The following is a 15,092-nucleotide window of genomic DNA, read 5'->3' as shown; positions in this document are numbered from 1 at the left end:
TTTAGGATGAAAGAAACACAGATTAGATATTACAAACCAAATGCTGCTCTCATCAAAAAAACAATACAGGATTACTCCTATAAGGATCACAAATGGAACAGGATCTCAAAAAAGAAGTAATAATATATTCAATAAATGTAAACATATATAATAGATTAATTTTTTAACAATAAACTAAAATGTCAAAAACACACAGTGATATTGTCAGGAAAAAACAGCTAGAGAAGGCTAAAAAGCAGCGTTAATTTTCAGGATGTCTAAAGTAAAGAATTGATTTCTGTAAAAACAGAATGGGATACTCCTTTTCCTCTAGGAATAATCCTGCAATTCCCAATTTACTGCTTGATCTTTTGGTACCATATGTTGAATCAATAATTTCTCTAAGATGCCAAATTCTTTTCTAATTAGGGAAGAAGGATCAATACCAAATGCTGAGAGGGAGGCATTATCATTTCCTTACGCTGGAGTATCCGGAAAGCCTTCGTACCAATAATCTAACCAAAAATGCTGAGATTGATACTCCTGAAAGCCTTCGTACCAATTATCTAACCAAAAATGCTGAGATTGGGACCCAAATTGGAATTATATGTGGAACATTTTCTGGGTACATTAATTTAACAAAATAGGACTTAATCATTAAAATAAAGTTAGCAAAGGCCAGACATTTAGGAAGAAGAGTTACAAATTATTGTTCACTAGGAAATCCGTGAGCCTGTGCATTAATATGCTCAAGAAGCTCAGTGTATGTACTGAAGTTCTGAAGCCAGTATTTTAAAAATTCAGAGAGAAGATTTTTACATAATAATACAGAGAAATGTTAAAACGGCAACAGAAAAATGATATATCACATTTCTACAGTCCACGTTTTTGAAAGCATTACTTAGTAGAGCAACAGTTTCTAATGGGCAAATAATTTAATTAAAGAAGACACAATCAACTTGTGCTAAACATTTTTTTTAAATTCACGTAAAAAAGAGAAAAAAAATAATGTAGTCAACAAGTGTTTATTAAGGCAACAAGGCACTAATAAGGCATAATGGTTAAGACAATGGACTCAAGAATCTGACTGCCTGGAATCTTTGCTCTACCCCTTACTACTCAGGCCTTCGACCCTTTGGTAAGTCACTAAACCCTACTGTACCTTAGTTTTCTCAGAGTTACAATGAGAATAGTAATAGTATCCATCTCACAGGCTTGTTATAAGGACTAAATGAGCTAACATAAGTGAACACAACAAATTTCTTTGTATTTATTAGTACAAACTAAATGCTCTGTTTGTTGTTATTACTATGATAACTATGATGACGTGGCTAACGTCAAGAGACCTGAGGATGCAGTAATGAACCCAAATCCCTGCCCTCATAGAGCTCTTCAGTTTTTATAAAAATAATGTTCAGTAAGTCATAGAGCTACCACAACTTTAACTTACCTTTGTAATACCAAGAACAACATCTATGGATGTAACAAAAGGGTTTGATGACCCAGTTAACTCACATCCAACCACCTCTGGTAAAGTAAGAGAAACTGGCAGACCAAGCATAACTGCTTCTGTTTCAATGCCTCCAACCCCTAACGTAATAAAGACAGGTATATTAGCACAGTATATTTAAAGATCATTTATCTCTGTAACATCTGAATCTCTAGGTGTTTCATGAGCTTATCTTACACAGTACTTTGCAGAGTTGCTATATTGCTATTAATGTGGACACTGAACCCAAGGCTTCCCAAAAGAAATGATTCCACTCGCACGGTCGAAAAACTATTATTTTACCTTTATATTCAAGGTAAAATATTAGTTTTAAGTATATTCAAGTTAAAACATTAGTTTAAGTATTCATTATGTTAGGCACTGCACTGTATTCAAGATACAGATATAAACAGAATCCAGTCTCTGCCAACCTCAACAAGTTCAGTCTAATGAAAAAGCACAAAAAAACAACAATTATAACACCCTGTGAAAGAGTAAGCTTACAAAGTGAGGTACACTGAACTCAGCAAGGGAGTTAAGACTTTCGGAAGATAACTGAGGCCAGTCTTGGATGAGTTAATAGTAGCCACATTTCAACAAAGTCACGGTCGGCAGAAAGCATTCTTCCAGAAGAAATAGCCTATGCAAAGTCATGGCGTATAAAAGAGCATAGCTAGCTGGGCTCAGTGGCTCACGCCTGTAATCCCAGCACTTTGGGAGGTCGAGGTGGGGGGATCACTTAAGGCTAGGAATTCAAAACCAGCCAGGCCAGCATAGCAAAACCGTATCTCTATTAAAAATACAAAAATTAGCTGGGCGTGGTGGCACGTGCCTGTAGTCCCAGCTACTCGGGAGGTTGAGGCACAAGAATTGCTTGAACCCAGGAAGTGGAGGCTGCAGTGAGCCAAGACTGTGCCACTGCACTCCAACCTGGGTGACAGAGCAAGATGCTGTCTCCAAAAAAAAAAAAAAAAAAAAAAGAAAAGAGACAGCCCACGTAAGTAAAGAAATGACTAGTCTCTCTAAGATGGGTGTGGGTGAGTGGCTAAAGGGACACGTCTTGTATAAAATGGCAAGAAATCTGGACTTATAAAGAAGACCAGGAGAAGCCACAAAAGTACCTTACACAAAGAAGCAAACTTTGTAGACGTATCATCATCATTATCATTCAATTACTTCACAAATGGTAGTGCTGTGCTAGACACTGTGTAAATTTCTTTTCATAAATCCTCTTTTACAACACTGATCACAAACTCTCAATTAGGATTTTGTTGTTGCCGCTGTTATTACAGATGAAAAACACAAAGCCTCAAAGAGGCTATACAAACTCAATAATTTATGTTCTTTTACAATGTTCTTGACATCCTTACCCCAAAAGAAATGAAATATATTTAGTCATTTACTTACCCCACCCCAGAATCCCTAAACCATTCACCATCGTTATGTGTGAATCTGTGCCGACTACACTGTCTGGGAAGAGGAGGTCTTTTTCTTCAAAAACCACTCTTGACAAATATTCTAAGTTTATTTGATGAGCCATTCCAGTTCCAGGAGGGATCACTGCCACATTCTTAAAAACTCTTGAACTCCACTATATTTTGTTTAAATTTAAGAAATACAAATGTTAGTATATAAATTTGTGCTCACAATCAAGGTGTAATATTAACATTAAAAATATTTTAACTAATGTTCAATATGGTAAATACAAAGTTCGTATCACATAGTTAAAAACAAATATACAGATACTGAACCTAAATATATTTTTTATTAAGACAAAATTAATTTAGGTCAAATAAAAATGTTCAAAAAGTCCAGACAAATGGCAGTATTCAACTGTGTTCCAAAGATTCTCAGGAATGAGAAGAAAGTCTCAATGTACAAGGCCCTCCCTCCAAGCTCTCTCTCCTAAACTAAAGCCACTGTTTTCATCTTTCTCTACACAATAGGGTTTCCAATTAAGATTTCATTTGAGGAACAAAAGCGTTCTACTACTGTAAAACCTTTAGAAACTACTAAAGTGGCTGGGCAGAGTGGCTCATGTCTGTGATCACAGCACTTTGGGAGGCCGAGGCAGGCAGATTGCTTGAGACCAAGAGCTCAAGACCAGCTTGGCCAACATGGCAAAACCCCGTCTCTACTAAAAATACAAAAATAGCCAGGCAGTGGTGCACACCTGTAATCCCAGCTACTCAGGAGGCTGAGGCACAAGAATCGCATGAACCCAAGAGGCGGAGGTTGCAGTGAGCCAAGATCACACCACTGTACTCCTGTCTGGGCAATAGCAAGACTCTTCCTCAAAAATAAATAAATAAATAAATAAAACAATAAATAGGGCAGGCACGGTGGCTCATGCCTGTAGTCCCGGCACTTTGGGGGGGCTGAGGCAGGCAGATTGCCTGAGGCCAGGGGTTCAAGACCAGCCTGGCCAACATGGTGAAAACCTATCTCTACTAAAAATACAAAAATTAGCCAGGCGTGGTGGTGTGCGCCTGTAATCCTAGCTACTCGGGAGGCTGAGGCAGGAGAACTGCTTGAACCCAGGAGGTGGAGGCTGCAGTAAGCTGAGATCACGCCACTGGACTCCAGCCTGGGTAACAGGGCGAGATTCTGTCTTAAAAAAAAAAAAAAAAAAAAAGGAAAAGAAAAAGAAACAACTAAAGATATAAAAATTGTACCTATCATTAGTTTATACATTACAATACAAAAATTTCCCTGAATCATTTATACCTTAAAAAACTGAAGCCTCTCTCGATTTCTGCCGAATTCTACTTCTTGATTTTTTAACACTGTTTCAGGTCTAAAAGGAAGAAGAGCTGGCATTAAACGTATGTATTACAAAAAAGACTTGCCCTGTTTCTTTCTAAGTCATCGTTCTTAGGCATATATATATACACAAATATATTCTTAAAATCCTTGGAAGAACTATTTACTAGGTTTCTCAGAATTATTTTCTTTTTCAACAAAGTTCTGCTTTAAAATAACACACCAGAAAGCTACAAAAATGAGTTGTATTTTACTGAGTGTAAGAAAGCCACATTACACCAATGTCCAAAACTGTACTTAAGTGATAATAAAAACACACTGTTGGGTTATCCGCTGCAAGAAAAGAGGAAAGTAGTAGCTTCAACAACAAGCATGTACTTTCCTCCCCACCTGGCTCTTGTGCCAATTAAACTAGGAGATGGGCGCTGATTATTTCTATGCAGCATTGACGAACAACTTCTCAACATCATTTTACAGTTTAAAAAGAGCTTTTGGCAAAAATCTTTCATTCATCTCATACCAAAAGAAGGCTCTACTTTATGTATAAGTAGCAGTTCACTTTACATGGATTATAAATATAGTTTACATGAATTATTTAAACTAAGAGACAAAAATAATTACCTCTAACCAGTAACATAGTACCATTTTTAAAAAATTATTTTTATCTAATAGTTATTTTTAAAAATTATTTCAAACAGCTTTAAGCTGCTTCTTTTACCTGCTAGCTGGTGACTGGGTGTTGACTAGAATACCAATATAACTTAAATTATACGTGTCCTCCAGGGACCAGATAATTAGTCCAGATAATTACAGTTGTTTAATTGTCAATCTTTTTTTTTTTGAGACGGAGTTTCGCTCTTGTTGCCCAGGCTGGAGTGCAATGACATGATCTCGGCTCACTACAACCTCTGCCCCACCGGGTTCAAGCGATTCTCCTACCTCAGTCCCCTGAGTAGCTGGGATTACAGGTATGCGCCACCACACCCGGCTAATTTTGTATTTTTAGTAGAGATGGGGTTTCTCCATGTTAGTCAGGCTGGTCTCAAACTCCCGATCTCAGGTGATTGATCCACCCGCCTCAGCCTCCCAAAGTGCTGGGATTACAGGTGTGAGCCACCACACCCGGACAACTTTTTTTTTTTTTAAACAAAGATTACTTTAATAATTCATAGTTGAGTCATCTTTTGAAGCCAAGCATATCTTAGTGAGATTTTTCTCAGGGCCTCATGGAAAACAGCTTTCTGAGCCACTCCAATTATTTTACCTTTCAATAGCACTTATGGCTACAAAGTGCCATACAAACATTTATTGGCTCATAACCTGACTTCAAACTAGGGGGTAATTTGAAGTGCCAAAGGTTATGCTCTCATCTTTCTACTCAACTTCTTAAGTCAATAATTAATACTTCATTGACATATTAAAAGATACAAATGAGTAACTATTATCACATAGCCAGGAACTACAATATAATCTATCTTAATACTTTGTAATTCGGAGTCAAAATTATGGGGAAATGTTACAGCAGATTGGATTTTTAGAAATAAAAATATAGCACTAAGCACTTACGATGTGCCAGTTATAAAAAGAAACAAAAACTAAAGAAATCAATGATTTTGAATCAATAAATCTTCCTTTTCAGGAAATTAATTTCTGTATAAGAGGTGTTAATCTCAAAAGTCAACATGCTCCTAACAACCAGGACAACTAGGCAAAAGGAACAAGAAAGTGACTTCATAAAACTGTCAAAATTTGATGGCAAAAGACTCAGAGATTATACTGAATCCTTAGAAAGGAAGAGCACACGAGATCACTATAACCTGTGGCTTCATAAAAATATTAAGCCCAATATTTTAGAACTAGACAGAATTTGGAAGATCCAGTCAGGGACAAAGGAATTAACGTATTATTTGGTACTTAGGATAAATGAATGGACATTACTCTTAGCTACTCTAAATCTTAAATGTGTTAAACTTTTTAAAACCTAAAGTGTAAGTAATTTTTTACTAAATTAAAAAAAAAAAAGCCAGGTGGAGTGCCACACGCCTGCAGTCCCAGCACTTCGCGAGGCCAAGGTGGGATGACTGCGTGAGCCCAGTTCAAGACCAGCCTGGGCAGCAAAGTGCCCATCTCTACCCCAAAAAAAGGTAGATAAAATAAGTCAGGCCTGACAGTGTGTGCCTGCAGTCCCAGCTACTCTGGAGGCTGAGGCAGGAGGATCATTTAAGCCTAGGAGTTGGAGGCTGCAGTGGGCTACAGATGGTGCCACGGCACCTCAGCCTGGGTGACAGAGAGACCCTCCATCTCAAAAAAAAAGACAGTTTACTAACAATGGGATAAATTGTTATATTTTACATGAATTATTTAAACTAAGACAAAAACAATTCACATAACTCTCTTAAAAATAAAAATATGGCCGGGCACAGTAGCTCATGCTTATAATCCCAGCACTTTGGGCAGCCAAGGTGGAAGCATCACTTGAGGCCAGGAGTTCGAGACCAGTCTGGGCAACACAGTGACACCCCCTGTATACAGAAAAAATCAGCCAGGCATGGTGGTGCATGCCTGAAGTTCCAGCTACTTGGGAAGCTGAGGAGGGAGGATCACCTGAGTCCAAGAGATCGAGACTGCGGTGAGCCATGCTCATGACATTGCACTTCAGCCCAGGCAACAGAGTGAGACTTTGTCTCAAAACAAAACAAAACAAAAAAACCAACTTTGGAAGGTCAAGGCAGACAGATCGCTTGAGCCTAAGAGTTTGAGACCAGCATGGGCAACATAGTGAGACCCTGTCTCTAAAAATAAATAAATAAATTTTAAAAGTTTGGAAACTTTATAGTACATATTTAAAAAAGCTGTACGACTCTTTTTTTTTTTTTTTTTTCTGAGACACAGTCTTGCTCTGTCACCCAGGCTGGAGTGTAGTGGCATGATCTTGGCTCACTGTGATCCCTGCCTCCTGGTACAAGCGATTCTCATGCCTCAGCCACCCAAGTATCTGGGATTACAGGTACCTGCCACCATGCCTGGCTAATTTTGTATTTTTAGTAGAGATGGGGTTTCGCCATGTTTGCCAGGCTGGCCTCGAACTCCTGACCTCAGGTGATCTGCCTGCCCCGGCCTCCCAAAGTGCTGGAATTCCAGGCATGCGCCACCGCGCCTGGCCATAGAACTCTTTTTCTTATTTTAAAAAATTACCCATTAGGAAATCTAGCCAAATCCTAGGAATAGAATTCTTTTCTAGGCATGTTTACTACTTTCCATGTTACCATATAGGAAATCACTTATTTAAAAGGACTTACTAGATTTGAAACATAAAAAACAAAAATTTTATTGTTAACATACGGCTTTTTTTTTTTGCGACAGTCTCACTCCGTCACGCCCAGGATGCAGTGCAGTGGCATGATCTTGGCTCACTGCAACCTCCCCTCCTGGGTTCAAGAGATTCTTCTGCCTCAGCCTCCTGACTAGCTGGGACAACAGGGGCGCGACACCACACCCGGGTAATTTTTTGTAGACACAGGGTTTCACCAATGCTGCCCAGGCTGGTCTCAAACTCCTGAGCTCAAGTGATCCACCTGCTCTGGCCTCCCAAAGTGCTAGGATTACAGTCATGAGCCACTACGCCCAGCCAACATAGAGCTCTTAATGCAATAGGAAAAGATAAGAAACCCCCTAGTAGGAAAAAAAATGTTAAAAATATATACAGGGAATTAACATAAGAAATATGAATGACTAACGAGTATATGAATGGTACAAATATACTAAAATAAAAATTTTAGTTTAAAATGAGATCCCATTTTTCTGTTTACAGTCGTCAAAAAGATGAATTCTATTTACAGATAAATCTTAAGAAAAGTTTGCTTTCTTAGTAATGGTAAGAGAGAATGGTACTTAGAGATCACCATTTTCACTAAATTTACTTCTTTTAGTATAACAGAAAATACATATAAAAATTCAATTCAGTACTTAAGTGTGAAGGTAACATAATAGTAATTGGGTGGGAAGGAGAATAAATTTGATTTTCTTAACTGGAAAATAACCTGGTATTAATAAACATTAAGAAAAACAATCTCATACTCAGGCACTGGTTGCAAATGAAAAGGACACAGGATGGGTGTATTCTCAATCTGCGAAGAAAATGTTCCTGAGTTTCGGCCTAGTTCTCCAGAATCACAAGATCCTCGGCAGGTAGTCTGGCCTCTGCAGGGAAGCTTCTTAGGCTGCACTTTAAGTGGAGAGAGCTTTCCTGCTTTCTGCAGGTCACCACCTCCAGGATTTGGTGCATTCTGTATTGCACTGTCATTCCAAAAAGAAAACAAAATAAAGCCATTTAAAAGGGACACAAATTTAGCTCTTAAAAAAAACTGCACACTAGCAACGCTATCTGGAAGTAACTGAACGATGTTTAAAGGCTAATGTATCATTTAACTCAGGTTTCAAAGGCAAACCTCAGATTATATATATATATAAAAAGAAACAGGTCATTTAAATTTACAGAAATGAAAACAGAATTCTAAGCGTCCAGTAAAATCACTTTCATATACTCTACTAATCTAAATAACTTTTAGCAAGTACTGAAATAGATTTTTTCCCCCTAACAACTTAAAAGAAATTTAGAGCTACAGTTTATCTCGAGGGCAAAACCTCTCTCATGGGCTATAATAAACTGCAGTCTTATTCTACTACTCCAGGGAATGTTTTTAAAAAGTTACTTTATGGCAACAGAAATATGTCTTCTCTAGTTTGGTCTTGGTCAAAGGGGCCTTATAAATACAAGAAACTTATTTCAGAGGAAGGAAAATAGAGCTTTAGTGAGTTCAATGTTTTTAATCACCAAATAATTAAAAACATTCATGACTCACATCTTTCGATTCTTTCTGAAAGACAAGTAGGTTAAAAAACAAAAAAGGAAACAAAGACTGAATACAGAGGTTCACTCCAAAAAGCAGGTCCTAGACTTATTCATTTCTATCAAAAACGGCAGCAGAAATACACGAATATGAAAAAAACCCCACCACTCCATAAACTTTTCACCAGTTTTAGCTTTTATATACTAGCCAATACTAAATTTAGCATACTTTTCTCTGCCATAAATTATCTCTATTCCTTTTCCTCTACATGACACATTTCCAGCCAATTAACTTGCATGGCTGTCTATAAATATCTGCATTGAAGTACCATTTACTGAAGTCAATTTGTAAAGAATGGTCAACTGTAAGATCTGTCGGACAAGCAGGATGGACTTTCTCAGGATCACCTCCAAGAGTTTTCACTGCCTCCCTCATAGCAGCAAAATCCACCATTGCTGGTATTCCACTAAAAAATAAAGAATGGTCAAATTATAGTCCAAATTGTTTTTTATACATGCTTAATAAATGATAAACTTTTTCATTTTCATATTTTAAAAAGCATCCCTGTCTAGTTTACATTCATTTTTCATAATGTACTTTATAAGTTAGGAGTATCCTGTTTAATGAGAATTAACATTAAACATTATCTGAGAACTGAAGTACCTGGGCAAATATGCCAAAAATAATAAGAGATAATTTTTGAGGCATAAGCGAACTTCAGGGAAAATGCCTGTGAAACTCTTGCCATGTATTTTTTTGATGCACCCTCCCCTTTCCCTAGTTCCAGCCCCTTCCTCCAGTGCCTTCCTGTTGCCCCAAAGCTATCCACAGTAGCTTTTGCCATTTTACATTCATCCACCCATCTATCCAGCCACCTATATAACAAGCATTTATCAAATGCCTTCAATGTGCTAGACACCAATGGTACAAGGCCAAATAAGACATAGTTCTGGCTCTCAAAAAAATTTTAGGGAAGATAATGATTAAAGAATAGTATCGTAAGTACTATAATAGCTGCATACAATAACAGCCTGAGCCCAGGAGGTCGATGTTGCAGTGAACTATGATCACGTCACTGCACTCCAGCCTAGGTGACAGAGTGTGACTGTATCTCAAAATAAGATCAAGTTTTCAATATGTTAAGTTTGAGAAACCTATTGGCTATGTGGAAATCATAAGCAGGTAGTTAAGAAAAGCAGTTTCTGAATAAATGGTGTAAGAAATACCATTTATTTCTTATGCAGCTATGTATCGTAAGTACTGTAATAGCAGCATACATAGGGTACAAAGAGCTGTGGCACACAAACCAGATTTGAGTGGGTGGGTGAAGAGGATGTTCCAGCTAACCTCTATGCCTCTTTCAAAACTCAGCTCAAGGTTAACTCTTCCAATAAATAATCCTTGGACACCCAGATCAGGCAAAATCTTTCAGAGCATGGTAAAGGCTCTGGATTTTAAGCGTGATGGAAGCCAACTGGTATATGGAGGGATAATACGACTTAACATTTGTAACCAAGTCACTCCATCTACTGTGTAAAGAGCAGACTATTGATTGCAAGTGTGACAGCAAGGATACCAGTTAAGGGACTATTGCAGTTATAGTCCAGGTGAAGAGAGAATGGGACTACAACCACAATGACAGTGATAGAGATAGAAAGAAATAATTGGACACAAGATATATTTAAAAGGTAGCACTGACAGAGCTTGCTGATAGACTGGGTTAGAGGTTATTAAAGAGAAAAATCAAGGCTAACTCCTAGATTTGAAGCCTAAACAAATGGGAGTGTATGGTGCCATTTACTATAACAGAAAAGACTTAGAAAGAAATAGGTGAGTTGAGATAGACAATCAAAAACTCAAGTTTTGATGGCTGGGTACAGTGGCTCATGCCTATAATCCCAGAGCTTTGGGAGGCAGAGGCAGGAGGATCGCTTGACCCCAGGAGGTTGAGGCTGCAGTGAACTATGACTGCATTACTGCACTCTCGCCTAGGTGACAGAGTGAGACTACCTCAAAATAAAATCAAGTTTTCAATATGTTAAGTTTGAGAAACCTATTGAGAGATCATAAGAAGGTAGTTAAACAAAAGCAGTTTTTGAATAAATGGTACAAAACAGTGCCTAATTTTTAATGAATTGCTTCAGTTTAGAAAGGGCAAAATTTTTAAGTTTATAAACTAACCTTAAACAAACAAACAAAAACAAAACAAAACAAAAAAAACAGAGCCATCCATTAGGAAGTCTGATTTTTTATTTTATTTTTTATTTTTAGAGACAGGGTCTTGCACTGTCACCCAGGCTGGAGTGCAGTGGTGTGATCACAGCTCACTGCAGCCTCAACCTCCTGGGCTCAAGTAATCCTCCCACCTCAGCCTCCAGAGTAGCTGGGACTACAGGCATGCACCGTTACATTCGGCTGATTTAAAAAATTTTTTTGTACAGACAGCGTCTCACTATGTTGCCCAGACTGATTGCAAACTCCCAGGCTCAAGTGATCTTCCTGCCTTGGCCTCCCAAAGTGCTGGGATTAGAGGTATGAACAACCACACCTACCCAGAGTCTGAATTTTAAAAAGGAAACACACTCTAAGAGTTCATTCACAAAAAATAAACCCATTACTCACGTAAAATCTTGAAGAAGAACACGGGCAGGGAAAAAGGGCACTTCAACATTGCTTTGTTTGGTTTTCCAGTCTAAAATGTTCATAACATCTTCCTTCTTCATGAAAAAGCCATCACAATTTCGTACAGCAGCTTCCAACAAGACCCGTATTGAGTAAGGCAGAACATCTGATTCAAGAAAATATTACTATTAATAAGCAAACAGTCATACCTATATATTATTTTAAAAATGCCATAGCAAAAAGTTAGACAAAAACAAAAATGCACTGTTTTCTCAATTTAAACAATTCATTTTTAGTCTGACAAACTAGAGTATAACACCATTCGTGTTAACATCAGGTGTTTTGTAACTGACTTTCCTGTACATAACCTCAAAGCCTTGAAAAAAGCAGAGATAAAAACCTTCATACAAGAGCTGCATTAATTTAGGAATATCATACTGCAACTATGACAAATACTTCACATTCAAGGAATTCACAGAAAAACTAAAAAGCACAGAATATCAGAATTCAATTCAAGAATGCAGACATCCCCTGGTATGGCAAAAAGAAAATGATTAAACTGTATAAAAGTCTGTAATAAATTTAAAATTTTCCATCAAAAATGATTAAAGTTTAAAAGTAAATTGGAATGCCTGAGTGAGTAAAATTCATTTCACAAAAACTTTGATTCACTCTTAATTACTTCAAGGACACAATTGAGAAAGTGATTTCAGTATTTTAAAATTTTCAATCATATTAAATTCTCACACCAGATTGTGCCACACAAAAGTGTTTCCTTAGGATTTAAAGAGAAGACTGAATTAATATGGCGTTAGTTGAATAAATCACTGTAATCCACACAATGGATTACCATGCAGCTGTTTAAAAGAGTGAAGAGTTACATACTGATAAAGAGTGAGCTCCAGAACATATATCATGAAGAGAAAAAGCAGGGCAGAACAGTGTTTATAGTATGCTAACTTTCCTGTAAGAAAGAGTTCAAAAACATATCCATAATATATTATTTTAAAATAATTAAACATAAGATCATCAAATGTGTATTATGAGAAATATAATTTTAAAAATATATTAGCATGCATATTTTAATAAAAAGAAACAACGAAAGGATAAACAAAAAAACTAAGCATATATCTCACACAGTATTTCCACTGTACTTCCTTATTGGGAGTACCTTTTTGGTACAAAAAGGTATCACAAAGAAAGAAAACTATATTCAGTCATTAGTGCTGCTATTCAGAGATTGTGACTGGTGTAACAAGCAGCAAGCAAAAAAGTACTTTTTGTTACTATGGTTTCAAGAGCACAGAAGTATAAAATCAGAGTAGCTAATGACAGCTAAAGTAACACTAAGTATTTTTTTGTTATTTCACAGGAGCGTTTGCATTTCCTGCTCACTGGGTGAGGTGGAGGGGGGCGAGGAGGAGGAAGTATGCAGAGAGAAGACTTCCGTGCCTGTGAGTTACATTAGTTCAGATTGTCTAACCATTGTTCTATATATGTAATTTAGTTAATACTGTTGTGTGTAAAGGATAAACAACTCCTAAGGCTCAAAGTATGTTAAAAGTAGAGGCAGTAAAATAATCCGTTTTTAAACATCCTTTTTTTTAGGAAGGCCTGTCTTCTGGGAGTGGTATTTGTTAACCTACTTCTAAGAGCTAGATGCAGTAATGTACTTAGTCACTGAAATGATAGAAGAGGGAAAAGGGGTGAAGGGTAAGGCTCTTTACTAGTGTCTCCATATCCAGAGGACAGGTTTTAGATTTTAACCATAGGTCTCTATGTGCATTTTTGGTAACGCATCTGTTTACTGTGAACAAAGTTCAATCTTTATTTTGCAACATCTAAGCTTTATAGATGTCCTGAGGTGACAATGTATGATAAAAAGCAGAGATAGTGAGTTAGCCAATTTGTAAATATCTTGGTATAATTGATGGAAAAGACACATCTTGAACATGGAACTGTTAAACCACCTAGGTAGCGTGTATCAGGACTCATTCAATAGGTTGGCAGCTGAACGGCACAAGGTAGCTTTGGGGTTCTGAACTAATAAATGTTCATGATATGTGAAAAAGCATGATACATACTGTATGATCTCAATCACATAAAAATGGATGTTATGTATATACACACACAAGACCTAGAAGGGCATGTGAAACTGCTTATGATTGTGGATGACTCTGTTCCTCATTTCTTGTGTTTTTCAGTTTCCAATAGCGCACGTTAATTTTTTTTTAAATGAAGCTTATTTTTAAAATCTGGAAAAAAAAATCACAGTAGCCAAGTTAAATCCTTACATTTCAATTATAAACATGGATACGAACTCATGATTTATTTTTCTCTTCCTAAAAATTAGGTATTTTCTAGCTCTGTCACTGAAAATGCCTAGAATAACAACCCAACAGTAACAAACCCTTAACAACTGTTTGCTGTTTCTAAACACTATTTCCTAAACACACACAACAGAACAGTTTTTCAGAGAAATGACTGACTCTAATCTGGAGAAGGATTTGTACAAAATGAGCCTGGGATATCTTGTGTCCGAAACCAAAGATTTTATCAAAGACTAATGGGGACACTAACGGGTCAATCTGAGCATCAAAATGAGTAATTAACTATAATTCACCAAAATACATCAAATATATAAATAGCCCTTAGTTCATAATGACTCTTAAAAAACCTTTCATTGATCACCAATGAGAGTTGCTAGGGCATCAACTCATTACTCTGAAAACTGACAAATAAAGGGGGAAAATCAATAGTTAATATTATCTTTCCTTCTTTCAGGTAACCAAATAGAGAAAAGTACTTTGCTATAGAAGAATTACAGCTAGTAAATGTGGAAGAAATGATGTAATTTGAAAGATCACCAATGTGCAACACCTAATGAAATAATGGATCTAGATAATGGTCACAAATGGGTGCTAAAATCATTAGGATTTATGTGGATGGGGAGCTTACAAGCTGGTAACACTCATACCCACTTAGCATCACCAAAAGTAAGATATTAGAGATATTATTTGCCTCCTGATGAAACAAAAAACTACATGTTCCAACTAGGAAGTGTTCTTGCAAAAATAAGGACATAAATAAACCTGAATCTAATTAAACCTCTAGCTCTAACTTCCAGTTAACTGAAAACATGGGGGTTAGTAGGAAAGTATGCACGCTATCAACATTCCCCACCAGAGCTGTATATTTATTACAACTGATGAACCTATATCAACATATCACAATCACCCCAACCCCACAGTTTACATTAGGGTTCACTCTTAGTGTTGTGTATTTCCCTACTTTCATGTTTGAAATTTTTCACACACAAAGACTCATAAAGTTGTACGTAAAGTAGAAAAAGGATTACAGTTATCAGAAATACTAGATTCAAAGCCTGT

The 15,092-nt window shown here is 37.0% G+C and overlaps 1 protein-coding gene across 2 annotated transcripts in view; it reads right to left on the bottom strand.

The window, feature by feature from the left end:
• IREB2 (iron responsive element binding protein 2) overlaps positions 1–15,092 on the bottom strand; it is a 61,444-nt gene that overhangs the window by 26,367 nt on the left and 19,985 nt on the right. For both annotated transcript variants that reach the window (XM_004056602.5, XM_019011122.4), the window contains exons 3-8: positions 11,704–11,869; positions 9,410–9,547; positions 8,309–8,527; positions 4,196–4,265; positions 2,876–3,059; positions 1,430–1,569 (exon numbers count right to left, since the gene is read on the bottom strand). In XM_004056602.5, coding sequence (XP_004056650.5) covers positions 1,430–1,569; positions 2,876–3,059; positions 4,196–4,265; positions 8,309–8,527; positions 9,410–9,547; positions 11,704–11,869 — 917 coding nt within the window. The remainder of the gene's footprint in view (positions 1–1,429; positions 1,570–2,875; positions 3,060–4,195; positions 4,266–8,308; positions 8,528–9,409; positions 9,548–11,703; positions 11,870–15,092) is intronic.

This window comes from Gorilla gorilla, chromosome 16, assembly GCF_029281585.2.
Source record: "Gorilla gorilla gorilla isolate KB3781 chromosome 16, NHGRI_mGorGor1-v2.1_pri, whole genome shotgun sequence".
NCBI lineage: Eukaryota > Metazoa > Chordata > Mammalia > Primates > Hominidae > Gorilla > Gorilla gorilla.
This window is presented reverse-complemented; position numbering and strand designations above follow the sequence as displayed.